Raw genomic sequence first — 26,002 nt, 5'->3', positions numbered from 1 at the left:
TATTTTTTACTTGGCTTTAAACACACACACCATGATCTCACTTTAAACTTTATGTTTGTCCATTTATTTCTGCAAAATCGCTCTTTTGCGTGCGCACTGCTGTTCTCCATTCATGGACAGCCGCCTCTGTGCTCCTTCTCACTGGCTTCCTTTCCATCTGTGGCTTGCTGGCTTTATTTTTTTTCCCTGGCTTTAAACACAATCATTTTCACAGTGTGATCCCACTTTAAACTTTGTGTTAGTCCGCATATTTCTGCAAAATCACTTTTTTTGCACACGGTGCTGTTCTGAATACAGAATGAGTTGGCCGCTTTAATTATATACACCTGTTTGATCACTTTAAAAAAAAAACATATATATATATATATATATATATATATATATATATATACGAGGTCTATTAGAAAAGTATCCGACCTTATTATTTTTTTCAAAAACCATATGGATTTGAATCACGTGTGAATACATCAGACATGCTTGAACCCTCGTGGGCATGCGAGAGTTTTTTCACGCCTCTCGGTTACGTCATTCGCCTGTGGGCAGTCTTTGAGTGCGGAGTCGCCCACCCTCTCGTCGATTTTTTCATTGTTTAGGAATGGCTCAGAGACTGCTGCTTTGTTTGATCAAATTTTTTTCAAAACTGTAAGGCATAACTGAGTGGACACCATTTGATAAATTTAGCTGGTTTTCGGTAAAAATTTTAACGGCTGATGAGAGATTTTGGTCTGGTAGTGTCGCCGAAAACCCGAAACAGGCCGACGATGGCACCTGGAAGCGCTGCACGACATCCCGCTCCATGGGGAAGTCCTTACACCGACAGAAACACCCCATAATCTCTCATCAGCCGTTAAACTTTTCACCGAAAACCAGTTTAATTTCTCGAATAGTGTCCACTCGGATATTCCTCACAGGTCCAGAAAAAATTTTGATAAAGCAACGTGCGCCGTCTCGAACAGCGTGTGAAACGAAGAAATTCAGCCGAGAGGGCGGGACCACATCTCACTCAAGGCCTGCCCACAGGGAAATGACGTCACCAAACACGCGTGAAAAAACTCACGCATGCGCATGAGGGTTCAAGCATGATTGGTGTAATCGCACGTCATTGAAATCCATATAGTTAAAAAAAATAAATAAAAGGGTCGGTTTATTATCTAATAGACCTCGTATATATATATATATATATATATATATATATATATACGTGGTCTGTCAATAAAGTAACGGTCCATTTTATTAATTTTTTTAATTATATGGATTTGAATCACGTGCAATTGCATCACACAAGGTTGAACCCTCATGCGCATGCGTGAGTTTTTCCATGCCTGTCGGTGACGTTATTCGCCTGTGAGCATGGCTTGTGGGAGGAGCGCTCCACCCCCCTCGTCTGATTTTTTCCTGAGAGAAAATGGCCGAACGCTTGGAGCAGCGCTACTACATTAAGTTCTGCCAGAAACTTGGCGACAGCCAGGCAGAAACGATTCGAAAAATCCAGACGGCTTTCGGAGATGAAGCCATGAGCAGCACACGGATTAAGGAGTGGTACAATCGGTTTAAAGATGGGCACGTAACGGTGGAGAGCGAGCCGCGCTCCGGTCGGCCATCAACGAGCCGAAATGATGAGATTGTTTCCAAAGTGCACACTGTGGTTATGCGGGATCGTTGTGTGACTGTCCGAGAAATTGCAGAGGAAGAGGACATTAACAGGACTTCGGCACATTCCATCGTGACGGAAGATCTGGGCATGAAACGAGTGGCGGCGAAGTTCGTGCCAAAGTTGCTGACGGCGGAGCAAAAGCAACATCAACATCGTGTTGAAGTCTCACAGGACATGCTGGACTCCATTCACACTGATCCCAGCTTTATGGACACTATAATCACCGGAGATGAGTCCTGGGTGTATGGGTACGATCCGGAAATGAAATTCCAGTCATCACAGTGGAAGCATTCCACGCGCCAAGACCGAAGAAGGCGCGCCAAGTGCGCAGCAAGATCAAGGTAATGCTGACTGTTTTTTTTTTACTCCCGTGGTGTGGTACACCATGAGTATGCACCAGAGGGTCAAACAATAACAAAGGAGTATTACAGGGATGTCCTCCGTCGTCTACGTGATGGTGTGCGGCGCAAGAGACCGGAGTTGTGGGCCAGAGGAAATTTGCGCCTCCACCACGACAATGCGCCAGCTCATTCCTCTCACTTAATTCAGACTTATTTGACCAAAAACCAGACTCCGGTGGTTCAACAGGCACCTTACTCCCCTGACATGGCCCCTTGCGACTTATGGCTCTTCCCAAAACTTAAAATACCATTAAAAGGAACCCAATTTGAGACAAGAGAGGACATCATGGCTGCGACGACGGCGGAGCTGTGCGCCATCCCAAAAAAGGCGTTTTTGGAATGCTTCCAACAGTGGTGACACCACTGGGAGAAGTGTGTGGAGCCCAAGGAGAGTACTTCGAGGGTGATTAGGTTTCCAACCCTCCAGGTAAGCCAGTTTTTTTTCCCAGCCAATGGTCCGATACTTTATTGACAGACCTCGTATATATATATATATCTATCTATATATATATAGATATATATCTCTATCTCTCTCTCTCTCTCTCTCTCTATATATATATATATATATATATATATATACGAGGTCTGTGAGAAAAGTATCGTACCTTTTTATTTTTTTCAAAGACTATATGGATTCATATGTTTTTACGTCAACCAAGCTTGAACCTTCGTGCGCATGCGTGAGTTTTTCCACGCCTGTCGGTTGCGTCATTCACCTGTGGGCAGGCTTTGAGTGAGCACTACTCCACCCCTCTCGTCGTCGTTTCATTGCGAGTAAATGGCGGAATGATTTGGGCTTTTTTTTTCCATCAGAATTTTTTCAGAAACTGTTAGAGACAGGCAGCTGGAAACCATTTGAAAAATTTATCTGGCTTTCCGTGAAAATTTTATGGGCTTCACAGAGAATAAGGAGTGTTACTACAGCTTTAAGGACGGCCCACAATGGCGCACAGCGCGCCGCACTCTGACCCGCCATCGAGAGGCAGAAACCACCACATCATTTCTAAACGGATGGCTGTGTGGAGCCGGGACCGTCGTGTGCACTTTCTCTGGTTATCACAAGAGCTGGACATCAGCCATTTTCCGGCAGATTTCACTTTTAACAAGAGATTTTGTCATGGAAAGCTGCGCGGAGGCTTCGCGCGTCAGGACCAATTCGCTGATGAAGCGAGACAAAGGAACACCTCCGTTTCGGAGTGTTAGAGGACAAGTTGGGACATGCCTATCTCGGCTTTCAGTGCTTACCAGTCGAGTGAGTATAAGAGAAATTGTGGAGAGCTGGGCTTGTCCCAACTTGTCCTCTTGTGATAACCAGAGAAATTGCTCACGACGGTCCCGGCTCCACACAGCGATCCATTTAGAAATGATGTGGTGGTTTCTGCCTCTCGATGGCAGCTTGGAGCGCGGTGAACCGTGCGCCATTGTGGGCCGTCCTTAAAGCTGTAGTAACACTCCTTATTCTCTGTGAAGCCCGTAAAATTTTTCACCGAAAGCCAGATAAATTTTTCGAATGGTTTCCAGGTGCCTGTCTCTAACAGTTTCTGAAAAGATTCTGATGGAAAAAAAAGCCCAAATCATTCCGCCATTTCCTCGCAATGAAACGACGACGAGAGGGGTGGACCAGTGCTCACTCAAAGCCTGCCCACAGGCGAATGACGCAACCGACAAGCGTGAAAAAACTCACACATGCACACGAAGGTTCAAGTTTGGCTGACGTAAAAACATATGAATCAAATCCATATAGTTTTTGAAAAAAATAAAAAGGTCCTTTACTTTTCTCACAGACCTCGTATATATAAAATTTATTTCTTCCGCAGCTTACAATTCACTGTGATACAACTTTTAACTTTGTGTTTTGCCTTCAAAATTGCTCTTTTGCGCACTCTCCTTCTGTGTGGCTGCACAGCTCTGCACTGCTTTTTGCGGCTTATCTGGAATTATTTCTTCCACAGCTTTAAACACACATCCACTTTCACACAGTCATCCAAATTTTAACTTTGTGTTCATCCAATATTGACTAAAAATCTCTCTTTTGTGAGCTGGAGTTCTGCCTCAATGCTCGTTTGGAGCGTGATGAGTCACTGCCTCAGTGCACAGTGCGCACACACAGTGGAGCTCATGTAACTAAGCTTTACACGATTGCTGGGTGTGTATTCACACACCCACCATTAACTGTTTCTGTTTTCTGCCAGCAGTACCGGGTCTGACTGCTGAAGACAGTGGCCACCTGGGGCGCAGGACTTGGCGGCTCCGGTGTTCTTCAGATCCGTTGGTGGTGGAAGCTGTGTGGGATCCGGCTCTTCTCTCACCAGACGTCTTCTATCTTTGAGCCTGCCAACACGTCACCTTGTGTATAATTGACAATCCACATTATTGTCATTGTCTGTATTTTGTTGTGCGATTCACAACATTAAATTGTTACTTTGGCTTATCCATTGTCTGCAGCACCTCCCCCTGCTGATCGGAGGCCTGAAACAGACATTCCGCTGGTCGTTCAACGAACCCCCCCACCGTACCCTGAAGCATACATAAGCCCTCCGGAGCCGTACGGAGGCTGTGTCGAGACGTGCACGGACTTCTTAATGCAGTGCTAGCTGGGCTACGGCGCTCTGGGAGCAGAATTCATGACTCCTAACGTGTTTGACCACCCTCATAGAGGCGAGACCGCTTCAAGCGTGCTGCTGTCGATAAGACAGGGGTGCCGGAGCGCAACTAAGTATGCAGTCGACTTCAGCATCGCGGCTGGAATGCTGTTGCGCTCCGCGCCGCCTTTGTAAACGGACTGTCTCTGGTCCTTAAGGAGCAGCTGGTGGCGAAGCACAAGCCACGGGATTTAGACGGGCTTATCAACCTGGTTATACGGTTGGACAACCGATTACAGAACACCAACGGGAGCGAGACGAAGGGCGTGGTCCCTCTTCCTCCCGGGTCCGAAAGGGAGCCGTCTTCCCCACGCTCCACAGCCAGGGCTCTCTACGTGACGACAGCTCCCCCTGCTGCCGTTGCTATGGAGACGAGCAGGGCCAAAAGGCGATCAGATCAGAGACAGAGGAGGCTGGTCCGTGGGGAGTGTTTTCTCTGCAGCTCAACTGAGCACACGCAGAGAAACTGCCCCAAACGGTCAAAACAGCAGCACCCGTCCTTAGAGACTGAGCTAAGGGTGGGTCACAATACCCACACGGGGAGACCCCGTAAATCTGCACGAATCCCAGTCACGATCCTAAGTGAGGATTTAACCCTTCACGCCCCAGCACTAGTAGACACAGGGTCGGAAGGGAATCTGCTGGACAGCAGATGGGCAAAGGAAGTAGGGCTCCCTCTGGTGGCTCTGCCTTCACCTTTGAAGGTACGGGCACTAGATGGCACCCTTCTTCCATTAATCACACACCAGACACAGCCCGTGACATTGGTTGTGTCTGGGAATCACAGGGAGGAGATCGTGTTTTATGTAACACCTTCTACCTCCCGAGTGATTTTAGGGTTTCCATGGATGGTGAAGCACAATCCCCGGATTGATTGGCCGTCTGGGGTTGTGACGCAGTGGAGCGAAACCTGCCACCGGGAATGTTTAGGATCCTCAGTTCCACCCAGTGTGACAGCTAATGAGGAGGTCAAAGTCCCCCCCCCAATCTGACGGCGGTGCCGGAGGAGTACCATGATCTTGCTGACGTCTTCAGCAAAGATCTGGCACTCACTCTTCCCCCGCACCGACCGTACAATTGTGCCATCGATTTGATCCCGGGCGCTGAGTACTCGTCCAGCAGGCTGTACAACCTCTCATGTCCGGAACGCGAATCAATGGAGACCTACATCCGGGACTCCTTAGCTGCCGGGTTGATCCTGAACTCCACCTCCCCGATGGGTGCAGGTTTCTTTTTTGTGGGTAAGAAGGACGGCGGACTCCGTCCATGCATCGATTACAGGGGGCTGGACAAGATTACGGTTTGTATTCGATACCCATTACCCCTGTTGGATTCGGTGTTCACGCCCCTGCATGGAGCCCAAGTATTCACCAAACTCGATCTTAGGAATGTGTACCACCTGGTTCGGATCCGGAAGGGAGACGAGTGGAAGACGGCATTTAACACCCCCTTAGGTCACTTTGAGTACCTGGTCATGCCGTTTGGCCTCACTAACGCCCCTGCGACGTTCCAAGCATTGGTTAATGACGTCTTGTGGGACTTCCTGCACCGGTTTGTCTTTGTATATCTAGACGATATACTCATCTTTTCTCCGGACCCCGAGACTCATGTCCAGCATGTACGTCAGGTCCTGCAGCGGTTATTGGAGAACCGGTTGTTTGTGAAGGGCGAAACGTGCGAGTTCCACCGTACTTCTTTGTCCTTCCTGGGGTTCATCATCTCCTCCAACTCCGTCGCCCCTGATCCGGCCAAGGTTGCGGCGGTGAGAGATTGGCCCCAACCAACAAGCCGTAGGAAGCTGCAACAGTTTCTCGGTTTTGCAAATTTCTACAGGAGGTTCATTAAGGGTTACAGTCAGGTAGCGAGCCCCCTGACTGCCCTGACCTCCACTAAAGTCCCCTTCACCTGGTCGGATCAGTGCAAAGCCGCGTTTAGGGAGTTGAAACGCCGGTTCTCGTCCGCACCAGTTCTGGTGCAGCCTGATCCTAATTGCCAGTTCATAGTTGAAGTGGATGCCTCTGACTCAAGGATAGGAGCCATGCTGTCCCAGAGCAGGGAGTCCGATAAGGTTCTCCACCCTTGTGCCTATTTTTCCCGCAGGTTGACCCCGGCTGAGAGGAATTATGACGTCGGCAATCGGGAACTGCTGGTGGTGAAGGAGGCTCTTGAAGAGTGGAGACACCTGTTGGAGGGAGCGACGGTGCCCTTCACGGTTTTCACGGACCATCGGAACCTGGAGTACATCCGGACCGCCAAGCGGCTGAACCCCAGGCAAGCCCGCTGGTCACTGTTCTTCGAGCGCTTTGACTTCCAGATTACATACCACCCCGGGACCAAGAACCAACGATCGGATGCCCTGTCCCAGGTGCACGAAGAGGAAGCCAAGGCCGAGTTGTCGGACACAACAGAGACCATCATCCCCGAGTCCACTGTCGTGGCCACCCTCACCTGGGACGTAGAGAAGACCGTCTGGGAGGCCCTGACACGGAACCCGGACCTCGGGACCGGCCCGAGGAACAAATTGTACGTCCCACCAGAGGCCAGAGCTGCGGTTTTGGACTTCTGTCATGGTTCCAAGCTCTCCTGTCATCCTGGGGTGCGCAGAACCATGGCAGTGGTCCAGCAGCGCTTCTGGTGGGCATCTATGGAGGCCGACGTCCGGGATTACGTCCAGGCCTCTACCACCTGTGCCAGGGGCAAGGCCGACCACAAGAGGACTTTGGGACTCCTCCAGCCCCTACCGGTGCCTCACCGCCCCTGGTCCCACATCGGCCTGGACTTTATCACAGGCCTCCCGCCGTCCCAGGGCAACACCACCATCATCACGATAGTGGACCGGTTCTCCAAGGCGGCCCACTTCGTGGCCCTCCCGAAGCTCCCCACGGCCCAGGAGACGGCAGACCTCCTGGTCCACCACATCGTGCGTCTGCATGGGATACCAGCGGACATCGTCTCGGATCGTGGTCCTCAGTTCTCTTCCCAAGTCTGGAGGATTTTCTCCAGGGAACTGGGGGCTACCGTGAGTCTCTCGTACGGGTATCACCCTCAGACAAACGGACAGGCAGAGCGGGCTAACCAGGAGCTGGAGCAGGCCCTCCGCTGCGTGACCTCCGCGCACCCGACGGCCTGGAGTAACCATCTGGCCTGGATCGAGTATGCCCACAACAGCCAAGTGTCATCTGCCACCGGCCTCTCCCCGTTTGAGGTGTGTTTGGGGTACCAGCCCCCATTGTTCCCACTCGTGGAGGGGGAGGTCGGTGTGCCCTCGGTCCAGGCCCACCTCAGGAGGTGCCGCCGGGTGTGGCAGACTGCCCGTTCTGCCCTGTTGAAGGCCCGGACGAGGGCCAAGGCCCATGCAGACTGCCGGCGTTCCCCGGCCCCTGCATACCAGCCCGGGCAGGAGGTGTGGTTGTCGACAAAGGACATCCCACTTCAAGTGGAATCACAGAAACTCAAGGACAGGTTTATTGGACCGTTTCCCATCTTCAAAGTCCTCAGTCCGGCCGCAGTGAAGCTAAAGCTGCCAGCTTCACTGCGGATCCACCCGGTTTTCCATGTGTCGCGTCTCAAAACTCATCACACCTCACCACTCTGCACCCCTGGCCCCACACCGACTCCTGCCCGGATCATCGACGGGGAGCCGGCATGGACCGTGCGTCGGCTCCTGGACGTCCGTCGTAAGGGCCGGGGGTTCCACTATCTGGTGGACTGGGAGGGGTATGGACCCGAAGAACGCTCCTGGGTGAAGAGGAGCTTCATCCTGGACCCGGCCCTCCCGGCCGATTTCTACAACCGGCACCTGGACAAGCCTGGTCGGGCGCCAGGAGGCGCCCGTTGAGGGGGGGGTCCTGTTGTGTGGGCCGCTGAAGAGGAGGTACTGCTGGCCCACTACCACCAGATGGCGCCCTGCTTGGAGTGTGGGCTTCAAGTACGAGAGGACATCGGAGCCGCTGGGAGTGACAGCTGTTACTTATCAGCACCAGCTGTCACTCGTTCAACTCATCACCATATAAGCCGGACTGCAACTCCACCTCCTTGCCGAGAAATCAGCTACCATTCCAGGTAACCTTCTCTGCTGTGAATTTTCTGAGACTGAATATTGTTCTGTGTGCAGCCGTTTTCCTGTGGTGACAGTCTGAAGCTGGATTGGCGGATAGTGTGAGCGCGACGTCTTCGCCTCTCACTCCTTCCAGGGAAGTGACTGACAGGAGCTGCACGGGTGATTCTGTATCTGGAGGTGGAGGTTTTCCCTCCTGGAGGAACTAAGCTTTACACGATTGCTGGGTGTGTATTCACACACCCACCATTAACTGTTTCTGTTTTCTGCCAGCAGTACCGGGTCTGACTGCTGAAGACAGTGGCCACCTGGGGCGCAGGGCTTGGTGGCTCCAGTGTTCTTCAGATCCGTTGGTGGTGGAAGCTGTGTGGGATCCGGCTCTTCTCTCGCCAGACGTCTCCTATCTTCGAGCCTGCCCACACGTCGCCTTGTGTATAATTGACAATCCACATTATTGTCATTGTCTGTATTTTGTTGTGCGATTCACAACATTAAATTGTTACTTTGGCTTACCCATTGTCCGTTCATTATGGCCCCCTGTTGTGGGTCCGTGTCACGACACCTTCCCAACAATCTCTTGTTAAAAGTGAAATCTGACGGAAAATGGCTGATGTCCAGCTCTTGTGATAACCAGAGAAAGAGCACACGACGGTCTCGTATCCACAGAGCCATCCGTTTAGAAATGGTCCGGTGGCTTGTGCCACATCGTTGCAGCTCGGAGCACGGCGTGTCCTTAAAGGGGTCCTTAAAGCTGTAGTAACAGTCCTTATTCTCTGTGAAGCCCATAAAATTTTCACCGAAAGCCAGATAAATTTTTCGAATGGTTTCCAGGTGCTAGTTTCTAACAGCTTCTGAAAAAATTCTGATGGAAAAAAAAGTCCTTTTCATTCTGCCATTTCCAGACAATGAAAATCCGACGAGGGGACGGGACCACTCCTTCCCAAGGCGTGCTCACAGGCGAATGACGTAACCGACAGGCATGGAAAAACTCACGTATGCGCACGAGGGTTCAAGGTTCAGGTTCTTTTTGTCTCTTTCTCTAAAACTGTATATAATAAGTATATTGTATATAATAATCATTTGATTATTAATATATAAACAAAAATAAATTTAAAAAATATTACAATTTGAAAACAAATGCACCCGAACGTGATGACAGCTGCAACTGCTTAATGCTAACTTTTAACACTGCAAATGCCATAGACATGGTAACGCGTTAGCATCGCTCCCGTTTTTAAGTTATAAAATACATCTATCAACTGTTTCAGAAGACCATAACAGGTCGGTTTAACATAAAAAAGTTAAATAATACTCACAGATGTATGTTCTTTAGGGTTTTAGCGGGGGAAAATTAAGCGAAAGAAAGAAAGAATAAATGAAGCAATTGAAGCACTGTTTCAATCTGTGAACCACTGCTTCGATTGGGTCAAGCTTCAAAGCAAAGCCACGCTGCAGAAAAGTTGATTACGGACCCGCTGCAGGGTCCGTAATCAATGTAGAGAAATGATCATTTTCCTGACAAACACCCACCAAAATAACGGAGACTCTGAAGGACCGATAACAGAATCTTTAAGCAAAAAGCTTATTGATGTCAGTGGATTGAATCATTTCTCAACGATACCCGAAAGGAACCGGTTCTCGATACCCATCCCTATTCGTGAATGAATCGATTCCCGTTTGTCTGTCTGTTATTGTGTCCGCCCGCGCAGTCTTTTAATAAGTTCCCTGCAACTGTGCAGTAGCCTAGCTCTAACGATGCGTCCTGCCACATTGCTAAAACCTGCCTAGTGCCTAAAGAGCAGAAGAAGCCTAATGCTTTTAAGAAGGGTTTCCATTCATGAAAGGGATTTTGCTTAGTTTTTAAAGCCTGACGGAGACCCTGTACTTACATTCCTGACTGTGAAGAGTGAACAAATATCTTGTTTCTTGTCATCCATTACCAAATATCACCGAAGTCTAGCTCAAGAGAGAGAGATGGGGTGGGGGGGATGGGGGTCGATGGGCAGTCGCGGCCACTGTGGGAAGTGTGCTGCTTGGAGTGACACGTGGGATAGCCAACCAAGTTAGCGAGAAACGGGTAGCTATTCAGACAAGGATATCTACTTTAAAGAGGGGGGCTTCAAGCAGTGGCATACATTTAACCCCTTATGTGCCATAATAATAGAGGACAGCGGTTTTATTGGTCGTGATTACACAGTAGGGGGCAGAATATTGGTAGGGACATGACCCTAGTGTCCCTACCCAAAATTACGCCCTAGGACTACTGCAATGTTCTATTTTCTGGTTTACCGCAGTCTAGCATTAGGGGTCTCCAATTGCTTCAAAATGCTGCAGCCAGACTTTTGACATGAAGAAGAAAGTTTGACCACATTACACCCATTTTGACATCCCTTCACTGACTTCCTGTCCCAGTGAGATCAGATTTTAAGGAACTGCTACTAACTACTATAAAATTATTCATGGACTGGCACCTCTCTACCTAGCTGACCTAATTAAACCTTACATACCGGCCCGGGCTTTACGTTCTCAGGGTGCAGGACTACTTTGTGTCCCTAAGGTGAATAAGACGTCCGCGGGTCACAGAGCTTTCCCTTAGTATTTCTCTGTTTTTCTTGTTGTTTAATGCTGGCAAATTATACAGTATTTTGTCTTTCTGATGCCTGATTCTGTTTTTTCTCTGTTTAAGGTGCAGCTCCATCCAGAGATGGGAGTTGTATTCGTGCTGGCGATCCTCCTGTCCTGTGCGCCAACAGCATTTCTTGTATATATTCGTCCGTGAATTGTTCTGTAATTTATGTTTATAGCATGGCCCAAGCAGAGGGTCACCCCTTTGAGTCTGGTCTGCTTGAGGTTTCTTCCTCAGAGGGAGTTTTTCCTTACCACTGTTGCTCTGGGGTTTGGTAAGGTTAGACCTTACCTGTGTGAAGCGCTTTGAGGCAACTCTGTTGTGATTTGGCTATATATAAATGAAAATAAATTGAAATTGAATTGAAATTGAATGTCTGAAAGGAAATGCTTTTGACAATAACTACAGATTTTGTTCATTTCTATTTATGTCCAGAGATCAAGGATCCACCATGTAGAGTATATTATGTCCAAAGTTTAAGGATCCAGTGACCAATTTCATATTTATTTACTTTAAGACTCCATAAAACGTTGTTCCATTTCAATTCAATTTCAATTTAATTGGCTTATAAAGGGCCAAATCACAACAAAAGCTGTCTCAAGGCACCTCACATAGAACAGTTCAACATAAAAACAATAAAACAAATAAATAAAAATTCAAAAATTCAAATACATAATTAAAAACAGAAGCAAAAGAATAAAACAGAAAAAAAAATTAAAAATATTCATAATAAAGAGAATAAAAATAGGCTTTAAGTCTTGACTTAAAAATGTCCATGGACTCCGACTGCCTCACAGTCGCAGGAACACCGTTCCACAGAGCGGGTGCACAATAAGAAAAAGCTCTTTGACCCGCTGACATAGAAAACCTGTAAAGCCTACTTTTAGTACACAAAAAATACACAATAGGTATTGATAAGGGAATTGATAAGGAATCAGATCGATAAGCAGAATCAATAATGGTATCGATAAAATCTTATAGATACCCATCCCTAATCCTGACTAGTCTCCCAGTTCCTGCTACTGAAAAACATTCCCACAGCATGATGCTGCCACCACCATGCTTCATTGTAGGGATGGTGCCTGGTGTCCTCCAAACATGATTCACGACAAAGAGTTCAACCTTTTTCTCATTAGACCAAATAATTTTGTTTCTCAAGGTCTGAGAGTCCTTCAGGTGTCTTCTGGAAAACTCCAGGTGGGTTGCCATGTGCTTTTTACTAAGGAGTGGCTTCTGTCTGGCCACTCTACCATACAGCCCTTATTGGTGAATTGCTGCAGAGATGGTTGTCCTTCTGGAAGGTTCTCCTCTCTCCACAGAGGAATGGTGGAGATCTGACAGAGGGATTCTTGATTTTTGGTCACCCCCCTGACAAAGGCCCTTCTCCCCCAATTGCTCAGTATAGACAGATGGCCAGCTCTAGGAAGAATCCTGGCGGATCCGAACTTCTTCCATTTATGGATGATGCAGGCCACTGCACTTGCTGGTACCTTCAAAGCAGCAGAAATGTTCCCTGGATTTGTGCCTCAAAAAAATATTGTCTCAGAGGTCTACAGACCACTCCTTTGACTTCATGCTTGGTTTGTGCTCTCGCATGCACTGTCAACTGTGGGACCTTATATTGTATGTAGACAGGTTTTCCAAATCATGTCCAATCAACTGAATTTACCCCAGGTGGACTACCAATTAAGCTGTGTAAACATCTCAAGGATGATTAGTGGAAACTGGATGCGCCTGAGCTCAATTTTGAGCTTTATGGTAAAGACTTGATTTTTATTTTGAATAAATTTGCAACAATCTCAAAAAAACTTTTTCACATTGTCATTATGGGGTATTGTGTGTAGAATATTGTGGAAAAAAATGAATATCATTGACTGTTTATTAAACAAAGTACTGTACATTAAAAAACAGGTTAGCCTACTTCATAATGCTGCTATATATACACTCAACAAAAATATAAACGCAACACTTTTGGTTTTGCTCCCATTTTGTATGAGATGAACTCAAAGATCTAAAACTTTTTCCACATACACAATATCACCATTTCCCTCAAATATTGTTCACAAACCAGTCTAAATCTGTGATAGTGAGCACTTCTCCTTTGCTGAGATAATCCATCCCACCTCACAGGTGTGCCATATCAAGATGCTGATTAGACACCATGATTAGTGCACAGGTGTGCCTTAGACTGTCCACAATAAAAGGCCACTCTGAAAGGTGCAGTTTTGTTTTATTGGGGGGGGATACCAGTCAGTATCTGGTGTGACCACCATTTGCCTCATGCAGTGCAACACATCTCCTTCGCATAGAGTTGATCAGGTTGTCAATTGTGGCCTGTGGAATGTTGGTCCACTCCTCTTCAATGGCTGTGCGAAGTTGCTGGATATTGGCAGGAACTGGTACACGCTGTCGTATACGCCGGTCCAGAGCATCCCAAACATGCTCAATGGGTGACATGTCCGGTGAGTATGCCGGCCATGCAAGAACTGGGACATTTTCAGCTTCCAAGAATTGTGTACAGATCCTTGCAACATGGGGCCGTGCATTATCCTGCTGCAACATGAGGTGATGTTCTTGGATGTATGGCACAACAATGGGCCTCAGGATCTCGTCACGGTATCTCTGTGCATTCAAAATGCCATCAATAAAATGCACCTGTGTTCTTCGTCCTTAACAGACGCCTGCCCATACCATAACCCCACCGCCACCATGGGCCACTCGATCCACAACACTGACATCAGAAAACTGCTCCCCCACACGCCCTGAACAGTGTGAACCGGGATTCATCTGTGAAGAGAACACCTCTTCAACGTGCCAAACACCAGCGAATGTGAGTATTTGCCCACTCAAGTCGGTTACGACGACGAACTGGAGTCAGGTCAAGACCCCCGATGAGGACGACGAGCATGCAGATGAGCTTCCCTGAGACAGTTTCTGACAGTTTGTGCAGAAATTCTTTGGTTATGCAAACCAATTGTTTCGGCAGCTGTCCGAGTGGTTGGTCTCAGACGATCTTGGAGGTGAACATGCTGGATGTGGAGGTCCTGGGCTGGTGTGGTTACACGTGGTCTGCGGTTGTGAGGCTGGTTGGATGTACTGCCAAATTCTCTGAAACACCTTTGGAGACGGCTTATGGTAGAGAAATGAACATTCAATACACGAGCAACAGCTCTGGTTGACATTCCTGCTGTCAGCATGCCAATTGCACGCTCCCTCAAATCTTGCGACATCTGTGGCATTGTGCTGTGTGATAAAACTGCACCTTTCAGAGTGGCCTTTTATTGTGGGCAGTCTAAGGCACACCTGTGCACTAATCATGGTGTCTAATCAGCATCTTGATATGGCACACCTGTGAGGTGGGATGGATTATCTCAGCAAAGGAGAAGTGCTCACTATCACAGATTTAGACTGGTTTGTGAACAACATTTGAGGGAAATGGTGATATTGTGTATGTGGAAAAGTTTTAGATCTTTGAGTTCATCTCATACAAAATGGGAGCAAAACCAAAAGTGTTGCATTTATATTTTTGTTGAGTGTAGAATATGTATATGCATTATATATTGACTAGCATATTGCCCGTGGGGATCCATGGGCACTAGATTGGGTAATGTATATAAAATGGCTAGCTGACATTTTTCAAGGGTGGTAATAAATGATACAAAGTTTCTATAATGAGTTGAAATGGCGTGTAAGTTCGGAATGTTTTTAGAACCTTAGACATTAGACCTCAACTGTTTTTAGAAAAAGAGCTCAGCCCTTTTTATTTCCTGTTAATTATGTAATTTTCTAATATTAATTTGCTGTCTTAATGTATTTATAAATTGTTAAGGTTGTTGTTATCACATACACATGATTATTGTTATTATTGTTGTTGTAAGTATATTTTTTATTTTATTATTACTTTAATTTTGTAATTTGATTTTTAAATCAACCACAATGGAAATAAGTGTTTTCACTTTCTTGTGCCATCCATGTATTTTATTAACATATTTATAATTATATTATGTACTTACATTGAACTTGCTATATAAAATTACACACGCACGCATGCATGCATGCTTTTAATATATAGATGATTTACTGCCCCCTGCTGGAATGGCATGTTAGTCTAGAATGTAATTAACGTAAGCTAATATCCATGGTTTCTCCAAAAATATTAGTCCTATCAATGTTCCATTTTCACACAGTTCATCCTTGACCCAAAATACATAAGCAAACCAAACGACAAATGTCAGCTCTCCATAGTTTGTCCGTGATCGAAGTTATACACACACATGCATGCACGTAGGGAACAATTTTGTCTTTTACGCATTCTGCCATAAGCAGGTGCTTCTATTTTTACACATGCACAAGCAGAGATTGTGTCAGAAGACATCAAACGCAATACACTTTTCACTCACGGTACCGACAGCATGCCCCTTAACTAAACTGACTAAACCAATTGAATTACAAAAAAACCAACAAACAATAATACTAACAACACTGTTAAACTAACATGAACTACAGTAACAACATTTAAAACCCCACAACCCTGAACTCCCATGGTGCAATACAGCACAGCGTCCATTGTTTACTTGTTAGCTATATCGCTAATTTCTCCAAAAATATTTGTCCTATCAACTTACCATTTTCGCAGCATTCATCCTTCACCCAAAATACATAAGCATACCAATCAACAAATGTCAGCTCTTGCAGGAAGAGCTGGCATTTGCACTGATAGAAGTCATATGCATTCACGCAGGCACGCACACACACAGAGGTCACTTGGCTATTATAATATACATAGTACACTTCAAAAATACATTTGCTGTAATACCAAAATGTGATATTCTACATAACACTGCATGGCACACTACATAGTACAGTAATGTACAGTGTGGTTTGACATATTTTATTGCAGTTTGGTGCAGTGTGGTATAGCATAGCATAGCATGGGTTGGTCTAGGTCTGGGATCATGTGCCAATGCCATATGTTGCTGCATCCATCACAACACAGAACTGCATCAGGTCTTGGAGAGCATCCACACATGCAGACAACCAGTTCATCCACACTTCTCCAAAGCAGCCATCTGCCTACCGCAGCCAGGTGAAACATGAGCATCCCCTTGTCCTTTTTCAGTTGCTGGGGCTCTTATACCACATGTGCTGGATCATTCCCAGAGAAGCACACCACGTTGCCACAATGTCAGAGCTGATGTCCCCTCACTATTCAAGTGATAGCCTTTATCTGAATCTCCCTAAGTCACCATTTGACACAAAGACATTCCAGTGGTACCCAAGTATTCTCCAAAGACAACTAGTACCAAAGACATCCAGTTATGACCTCAGGACATTGGTACGTGTCCATGTCTTGCAACCATATAATGAGACAGGAAGTATGTTCACATATACTATAATGTGCAATACAGTGTATTTGTAGTGCAATACCATTACCTTTGTAAATGTGCAGTTATCCATAATATATAGTAATTTCAATTTCAATTTATTTTCTTTTAAATAGCACCAAATCACAACAAAGTTGCCTCAAGCCACTTCACAGAAGTAAGGTCTAACCTTATCAACCCCTAGAGCAAGCACACAGGCGACAGTGGTAAGGAAAAACTCCCTCTGATGATTTGAGGGAGTAATAAATGGATAATGAATATTTATGAGTGCAATGGTAAGAATATTTGTATGAACTGAAAGATGGCACACACTATTCAGCAAGGTGCCAACATACATTCCATCTTCCAACAAATTAAAATATTTTTTCTTTTACACCAACTGACAAAACATTTACTATTTGTTTTATATGACACCTAAACCAATCTGCAATATTTTATTCAAATTAGACAGGTCTTTCTGTCTATGTGTCTGCCCCGGAGATAACTTGCTGGCACATCACTAAGATGAGCTTAGAGCCTGTGGGGAAACACATCTGCTTTCCTCAATCCAGCAAAAAAGTCCTTCTATGACCACTAAAGGTGTCCCTGCACAGTAAAATCACCAGTGTAAAACTAACACTAGTGAGTTTACTGTGTGCAAACACAATGTCTACTGGATTTATCTTCATTGTATCATGGAAGCTAATGGAGGCACTCAATAGAGGGAAATGTATGGACTGCATTTATATAGCGCTTTTCCATCTGCATCAGACGCTCAAAGCTCTTTACACATCAGTGCCTCACGTTCACCCCAATGTGAGGCTGCTGTCATACAAGGCCGCCCACTACACATCGGGAACAACTAGAGGATTAAGGACGAACAACTAGAGGATTAAGGACCTTGCCAAAGGGCCCTTAATGATTTCCCGGTCAGGCTGGGATTTGAACAGAGGATCCTCTGGTCTCAAGCCCAACGCTTTAACCACTAGTCCATCACCTCCCCTATGGGACATAAATTCACAGTTAATCATGCAAAAATGCATGATACTTGGTGTCACACATACAACTGGATAATCAATGAATGTCATGTGACATACAATCCACCAATCACATGACAAGGATCTATTTAGGTGTCGTATAACAGTGCATAATACATACACCGTACTTCTTCTGAAAATAGTTTAGTCTACTGTACTATACAATTTGCTTTGAAGTGTAAAGTTCATTCATTCATTCATTTTCTATACCCGCTTACTCCAGTTAAGGGTCACGGGGTGCTGGAGCCTATCCCAGCAGTAATCTGGCGTGAGGCGGGGTACACCCTGGACAGGACACCAGTCTATCACAGGGCGAAGTGTAAAGTTACTACATAGAATAGCAATAGTATGTAGTATCAGTAGAATTTCTGAAAACAACAACAACACCAACAACAACAACAGTCTGAAAAAAAAACAAAAAAAACCCAGAAGGTTCCTGTTTCAAGATCACCCGTGCCCATTCTCCGAGTTATGCAGACTTGTGTGAGGAAGGGAATCTGGTGCAAAACCTGTGCCAAATTAAGATGCAGATCCATACTGAATATACTGTGACAACCCTGAGCCACAGGAGGAGGGGAGAAGCTGAAAGAAATTAGCATATTGTATGGTTTGGAATATATGGTTATTCTGCACAGCGTAGTGTAATTCAGTCATGTTCTTTGGAACCGATAGCACACAACGCACTGTACTATGTTTTGCAGCACACACTCATACAGTATAGTGTTTTGTGGTACAGCACATTGGAATAATGTATAATAATAGTTTTTCAAACTCACTCCATCTTCAACCACTTACTCCAATTAAGGGCCACAGGTAACAATTTTTAAAATTACCATACTGTAGCTGTTACTGTGGCACTCTTGCTCACTCAGACACGCACACACCCGCATTAAGGTCGATTAATGGGGCGAAGTGTGCGCGCTAATGAAGCATGGAGACGTGCACAGTGACCGTGCACTGAGCGTGTCAGGGGTTAATCTGCTTTACTTTGCAGCCTCTGGAGAAACTAGGGCAAACAACACAATGCAAAATCAACAGGACACAGGCGGCGCTTCGATTATATCAGCCCGCAAACTGCACACCAATTAGAACTGCTGTGAAAATAATAAATTACTATCAGGGACGGACGCACGAAGGAATCACAGAACAAAAGGAGTGATCGGGTCTGTTTCACATCACAGGGTGTGTGCAGCCTACCTGCGTGTGTGTGTGTGTGTGTGTGTGTGTGTGTGTGTGTGTGTGTGTGTGTGTGTGTGTGTGTGTGTGTGTGTGTGTGTGTGTGTGTGTGTGTGTGTGTGTGTGTGCGCACAAAGCAAGAGGCGGGGTAATATGCGTCTCCTTACCTGATCAGCCATGGTGATCACTCAGCAGGGTCTTTATCGAACCTCTCTGCCGTCCGCGTCAGGTTATGGGTGCGCATCGCGCGCACGGCGCACAAAAGAAACGCACCGACATTCATTTACCATGATGCTTATCCCCCAACATCGGTGCGTAAAAAAGCCCCTTCTGGTGAGTAGGTGCATGGGAATACGGAGGCACGAGGAGGAGGAGGAGGAGGAGGAGGAGGAGGGGAAGGAGGAGGAGACTACACCTGCGTGCCCGGTGATGGAGAAGGAAGAAAGACAGAAGCCATCAGAGCATCACCTCCAGAAGAAACCGGCAAATACGCACTCCTTATACCTGCATCTCCTCTCTCTCTCTCTCTCTCTCTCTCTCTCTCTGTGTGTGTGTGTGTGTGTGTGTGTGTGTGTGTGGAGAGCGTGAGTTGTGGGCGTGTCTGTCACTAAGGGACAGGGATCTTCCCACGTGAGCTGGGTTGTCGGTAGGAGGACCGCTCCTCCTCCTCCTCCTCCTTCTTTCACTGCCAGTTTGCGTGCTCGCGTGCTCCTCTACCTTCTGAAGTGTGTTTTTAATTGTTTGGAATTTTCCAGGTGCATTTCATTTTAGTTTTATGGCAAAAACAATGTCTCAAACCAATCCTCCGCCGGGTGTCGACAAAGTCACACATGTTGTGCTGCCAATATTTATAATAAAATATCAACAACATCAACAACAACAATAATAGCTTGATAGATGTCGACCACAATGGCACATCATAATACCATAAAACTTGACAGTTAAAAACAATAGCATAAATAAACACCAAGCACCCATGAAACAACACTGAATGCATGATTATAAGTGGTTGCTAAGTGTGACGTAAGGCATCATGTGATTTTCAACTTCCGGCTCCAAACAAAAAAGGCGCGCTGTCATTAACATTGAGAACAGTACTGACAACTGTACTGCTTAACAACCGGATTGGGTGAACCTGTGCAATTTTGTTTTGTTTGTTTGTTTTCAAAGAACACAGTTAAACAAGGGCAAGGGACACAACTGTAAGATGATTTTTTGTCTGTCAGCCTCACTTATTTTCATCAAAAGTTAACTTCTCAAATGAATAAACAGTTGCCTTGCCACACGTTTTGAGCAGCTTTTGTCACCATCTAGCAGGCAATGATTATTGGGGAAAGTGAGGAACATGGACCCACAACAGGGGGCGCAAATGAACGGACAATGAAGAAGTCAAATAACAAGGTTTTACTGTTGTGAATTCGCACAACAAACACAACAGATCACAATTGTAAAAATAAACCAATTCCACTGGTGTCGTGTGGGCAGGCTCGACGATAGGAGACGTCCGTCCGAGTCGAACCGGAACCACCCGATTTCCTCTGCCACCGAACCCCGGGAATACTGGAGCCGCCAAGTCCCGAACTCCCAGGTGGCCACTGCCTCCGCTCGTTGGATCCGGTACTGCTGGCGAGGAACAGAAACAGTCAGATGTGGGTGCGGCTGCACCCAGCAACACGTAGGGTGGAAACACCACCTCCACCTCTAGTCACAAACAATACTGCAGTGTAGGGTACTTATCCGATATGAATTTAGTTCAGTCTTCAGCTGTCTTAAGCACAAGCAAAAAGGTTATTCTTCAGAAATGAGATGTCTGGCTGAGTGCGTTACCTTCCTGGTAGAACGATATCTCGGCAATGAGATGGAGATGCCGTCCAGCTGATATACCCCTCAGCTGATGGATGTCAGCTGTTTCAGGTGATGGGTGATGGCTGTCACCTGGGCTGCTTCTGTGAGGCGGCAGCGCCCTCTGGTGCCTGGAGCCCGCACTCCAGGCGGGGCGCCCTCTGGTGGTGGTGGGCCAGCAGTACCTCCTCTTCAGCGGCCCACACAACAGGACCCCCCCCTCAACGGGCGCCTCCTGGCGCCCGACCGGGCTTGCCCGGGTGGCGGCGGTAGAAGTCGGCCAGGAGGGCCGGGTCCAGGATGAAGCTCCTTTTCACCCAGGAGCGTTATTCGGGGCCGTACCCCTCCCAGTCCACCAGGTATTGAAAACCCCGGCCCATCTGTCGGACATCCAGAAGCCGGCGCACGGTCCAAGCCGGCTCGCCGTCGATGATCCGGGCAGGAGGTGGCGCCGGACCGGGAGTACAGAGGGGTGAAGTGTGATGTGGCTTGATTCTGGACACATGGAATACAGGATGGATCCGCAGTGAGGCCGGAAGCTGAAGCCTCACTGCGGCGGGATTGACGATTTGGAGGATTTTATACGGTCCTATGTATCTGTCCTTGAGTTTCGGGGAGGCTACTTGCAGTGGTATGTCCTTGGTGGATAGCCACACTTCCTGCCCGGGGCGATACGTAGAGGCCGGGGTCCGCCGCCGGTCTGCATGGGCCTTAGCCCTCGCCCGGGCCCTCAATAAAGCAGAACGGGCGGCACGCCACACCCGACGGCACTTCCGCAGGTGGGCCTGGACCGAGGGCACACCGACCTCTCCCTCAACCACCGGGAACAAAGGGGGCTGATACCCCAAACACACCTCAAAAGGGGAGAGGCCGGTGGCTGACGACACTTGACTGTTGTGGGCGTACTCGATCCAGGCCAGATGAGTACTCCAGGTCGCCGGGTGCGCGGCTGTCACACAGCGTAGTGTCTGCTCCATCTCCTGGTTGGCCCGTTCTGCTTGCCCGTTGGTTTGGGGGTGATACCCGGACGAGAGACTGACCGTGGCCCCCAGTTCCCGGCAGAAACTCCTCCAGACGTGCGAGGAGAACTGGGGACCGCGATCGGAGATGATGTCTGATGGTATCCCATGCAGCCGGACGACGTGGTGGACCAGGAGGTCCGCTGTCTCCTGAGCCATTGGGAGCTTCGGGAGGGCCACGAAGTGGGCCGCCTTGGAGAATCGGTCCACTATCGTGAGGATGACGGTGTTTCCCTGGGACGGCGGGAGGCCCGTGACAAAATCCAGGCCGATGTGAGACCAGGGGCGATGAGGTACGGGCAGCGGCTGTAGCAAACCCGAGGACATGCGGTGGTCGGCTTTGCCCCTGGCGCAGGTGGTACAGGCCTGGATATAGTCCCGGACGTCGGTCTCCAGGGATGCCCACCAGAAGCGCTGCCGGACGACCGCCACGGTTCTTCGCACCCCAGGATGACAGGAGAGCTTAGAACCGTGACAGAAGTCCAGGACCGCAGCCCTAGCTTCTGGTGGGACGTAGAGCCTGTTCTTCGGCCCGGTTCTGGGGTCCGGGCTTCGTGCCAGGGCCTCCCGGACGGTCTTCTCCACGTCCCAGGTGAGGGTGGCCACGATAGTGGACTCCGGGATGATGGGATCCGGGGGATCCGACGGCTCCGTTTTGACCTCATCTTCATGTACCCGGGACAAGGCATCCGACCTCTGGTTCTTGGTCCCGGGACGGTAGGTGATCCGGAAGTCAAAACGGCCGAAGAAGAGTGACCAGCGGGCTTGCCTGGGATTCCGCTTGGTGGTCCTGATATACTCCAGGTTCCGGTGGTCAGTGAAAACCGTGAATGGCACGGACGCTCCCTCCAACAGATGTCTCCACTCCTCAAGAGCCCCTTTCACCGCAAGGAGTTCTTGATTGCCGACGTCATAGTTCCGTTCGGCCGGGGTCAACCTGCGGGAAAAATAGGCACACGGGTGAAGGACCTTATCGGTCTTCCCGCTCTGGGACAGCACGGCTCCTATCCCTGAGTCCGAGGCGTCCACTTCAACCACCAACTGGCGACTAGGATCGGGCTGCACCAGAACGGGTGCAGACGAGAACCGACGTTTCAACTCCTTGAACGCGCCATCGCAACGATCCGACCAGGTGAAGGGGACTTTTGGAGAGGTCAGGGCTGTCAGGGGGCTAACTACCTGACTGTAGCCCTTAATGAACCTCCTGTAGAAATTAGCGAAGCCGAGGAACTGTTGCAGCTTCCTACGGCTTGTGGGTTGGGGCCAGTCTCTCACCGCCGCAACCTTGGCCGGATCAGGAGCGACGGAGTTGGAGGAGATGATGAACCCCAGGAAGGACAAAGACGTGCGGTGGAACTCGCACTTCTCACCCTTCACAAACAGTCGGTTCTCCAACAACCGCTGTAGGACCTGACGTACATGCCTAACATGGGTCTCAGGGTCCGGAGAAAAGATGAGTATATCGTCTAGATATACGAAGATGAACCGGTGCAGGAAATCCTGCAAGACATCATTAACCAACGCTTGGAAAGTCGCGGGAGCGTTGGTGAGACCGAACGGCATGACCAGGTACTCAAAGTGACCTAAGGGGGTGTTAAATGCCGTCTTCCACTCGTCTCCCTTCCGGATCCGAACCAGGTGATACGCGTTTCTAAGATCGAGCTTAGTGAATATTTGGGCTCCATGCAGGGGCGTGAACACTGAATCCAACAGAGGCAACGGGTATCGATTGCGAACCGTGATCTCGTTCAGCCCCCTATAATCAATGCATGGACGAAGTCCGCCGTCTTTTTTACCCACAAAAAAGAAACCTGCACCCATCGGGGAGGTGGAATTCCGGATCAACCCGGCGGCTAACGAGTCCCGGATGTAGGTCTCCATTGATTCGCGCTCAGGCCGTGAGAGGTTGTACAGCCTGCTGGACGGGAACTCACTGCCCGGAACCAAATCAATGGCACAATCATAAGGACGGTGGGGGGGAAGGGTGAGCGCCAGATCCTTGCTGAACACGTCGACAAGGTCATGGTACTCCACCGGCACCATCCCCAGATTGGGCGGGACTCTGACCTCCTCCTTAGCCTGGGAGCCGGGAGGAACCGAGGAACCTAAACATACCCGATGGCAGGTCTCGCTCCACTGCACCACTACCCCGGACGGCCAATCGATCTGGGGATTGTGTTTTAACATCCAGGGGAACCCTAAAACCACACGGGAGGTAGCAGGAGTCACAAAAAACTCGATCTCCTCCCGGTGATTTCCTGACACCACCAGAGTTACAGGTGGTGTCTTATGCGTGATCGGAGGGAGTAGGGAGCCATCTAGTGCCCGCACCTGCACAGGCGAGGTGAGCGCTACCAGAGGGAGCCCTATCTCCCTGGCCCATCTGCTGTCCAACAGATTCCCCTCCGAGCCCGTGTCCACCAGTGCTGGGGCCTTCAGGGTTGAGTCCTCATAAAGGATCGTAACTGGGAGTCATGTGGTGATGTGGGTGTGTCCCACGTGAATGTCTTGGCCCACCCCTAGCCCAGTCTCTAGGGGCGGGCGTTGGTGTTTAACCGCTTGGGGCAGTCTCTTACGTGATGCTCTGTCGAGCCACAAACAAAACAAGCTCCATGGGCCCGCCTCCTCTGTGCATCTGGTGCCCTAAATGTTGCCCTACTCGTGTCCATAGCTTCGTCAGCAGGGGGAGCTGTGGCCCCACGGAGCGCAGGGGCCGTGGAGCGTGGGGAAGGCGGAGCGCGGTCGGAACCGGAAGGGAGAGGGACGGCGCGTGCCCGGCCACGCCCTTCGTCTCGTTCCCGCCGACGTTCTTCTAACCGGTTGTCTAACCGTATGACAAGATCGATGAGCCCATCTAAATCCCGCGGTTCGTCCTTAGCCACCAGGTGCTCCTTAAGAACCAATGACAGTCCGTTTACAAAGGCGGCGCGGAGCACAGTGCTATTCCAGCCGGACCTCGCAGCCGCGATGCGGAAGTCGACTGCATAGGCAGCTGCACTCCGACACCCCTGTCTCATCGACAGTAGCACAGTTGAAGCGGTTTCTCCTCTATTGGGGTGATCAAACACGGTTCTGAACTCCCTCACAAACCCATCATATGTCTGAAGGAGCCATGAATTTTGCTCCCAGAGCGCTGTAGCCCAAGCGCGTGCCTCGCCGCAAAGCAGGTTTATTACATAAGCTACCTTGCTAGCATCGGTCGCGTACATAACTGGACGCTGTGCGAAGACGAGCGAACACTGCATAAGGAAATCCGCGCACGTCTCCACACAGCCTCCGTACGGCTCTGGGGGGCTTATGTATGCTTCCGGGGAAGGTGGGAGGGGTCGTTGAACGACCAGTGGAACGTCAATGTTACGCACAGGGTCTACGGGAAGGAGAGCCGCAGCGGCGCCCGGAGGGCGCGCTTCCACCTGCACGGCGAGAGCCTCCACCCTGCGGTTAAGGAGGACGTTCTGCTCGGTCATTAAATCTAACCGAGTCGTGAAAGCGGTGAGGATCCGCTGCAACTCACCGATTACCCCTCCTGCGGACGCCTGCGCGTCCTGTTCTTCCATTGGCCGTTCTACAGCCGGTTGACGCCCCTCGGGATCCATGACGTTGGCCGAGATATCCTGTTGGGGAAAGTGAGGAACACGGACCCACAACAGGGGGCGCAAATGAACGGACAATGAAGAAGTCAAATAACAAGGTTTTACTGTTGTGAATTTGCACAACAAACACAACAGATCACAATTGTAAAAATAAACCAATTCCACTGGTGTCGTGTGGGCAGGCTCGACGATAGGAGACGTCCGTCCGAGTCGAACCGGAACCACCCGATTTCCTCTGCCACCGAACCCCGGGAATACTGGAGCCGCCAAGTCCCGAACTCCCAGGTGGCCACTGCCTCCGCTCGTCGGATCCGGTACTGCTGGCGAGGAACAGAAACAGTCAGATGTGGGTGCGGCTGCACCCAGCAACACGTAGGGTGGAAACACCACCTCCACCTCTAGTCACAAACAATACTGCAGTGTAGGGTACTTATCCGATATGAATTTAGTTCAGTCTTCAGCTGTCTTAAGCACAAGCAAAAAGGTTATTCTTCAGAAATGAGATGTCTGGCTGAGTGCGTTACCTTCCTGGTAGAACGATATCTCGGCAATGAGATGGAGATGCCGTCCAGCTGATATACCCCTCAGCTGA

At 48.8% G+C, this 26,002-nt stretch overlaps 1 protein-coding gene across 1 annotated transcript in view; it reads right to left on the bottom strand.

The window, feature by feature from the left end:
* rem2 (RAS (RAD and GEM)-like GTP binding 2) overlaps positions 1–19,370 on the bottom strand; it is a 135,379-nt gene extending 116,009 nt beyond the window's left edge. The window contains exon 1 of the mRNA XM_034183050.1: positions 19,124–19,370. Within this exon, the coding sequence (XP_034038941.1) occupies positions 19,124–19,135 (12 nt within the window). The 5' untranslated portion in view covers positions 19,136–19,370. The remainder of the gene's footprint in view (positions 1–19,123) is intronic.
* Positions 19,371–26,002: the final 6,632 nt, after the last annotated feature.

The sequence above is a fragment of the Thalassophryne amazonica genome, chromosome 12 (genome assembly GCF_902500255.1).
Source record: "Thalassophryne amazonica chromosome 12, fThaAma1.1, whole genome shotgun sequence".
Taxonomy (NCBI): domain Eukaryota; kingdom Metazoa; phylum Chordata; class Actinopteri; order Batrachoidiformes; family Batrachoididae; genus Thalassophryne; species Thalassophryne amazonica.
Note: the sequence above shows the minus strand (reverse complement) of the source record. Positions and strands in the feature narration are given on the sequence as shown.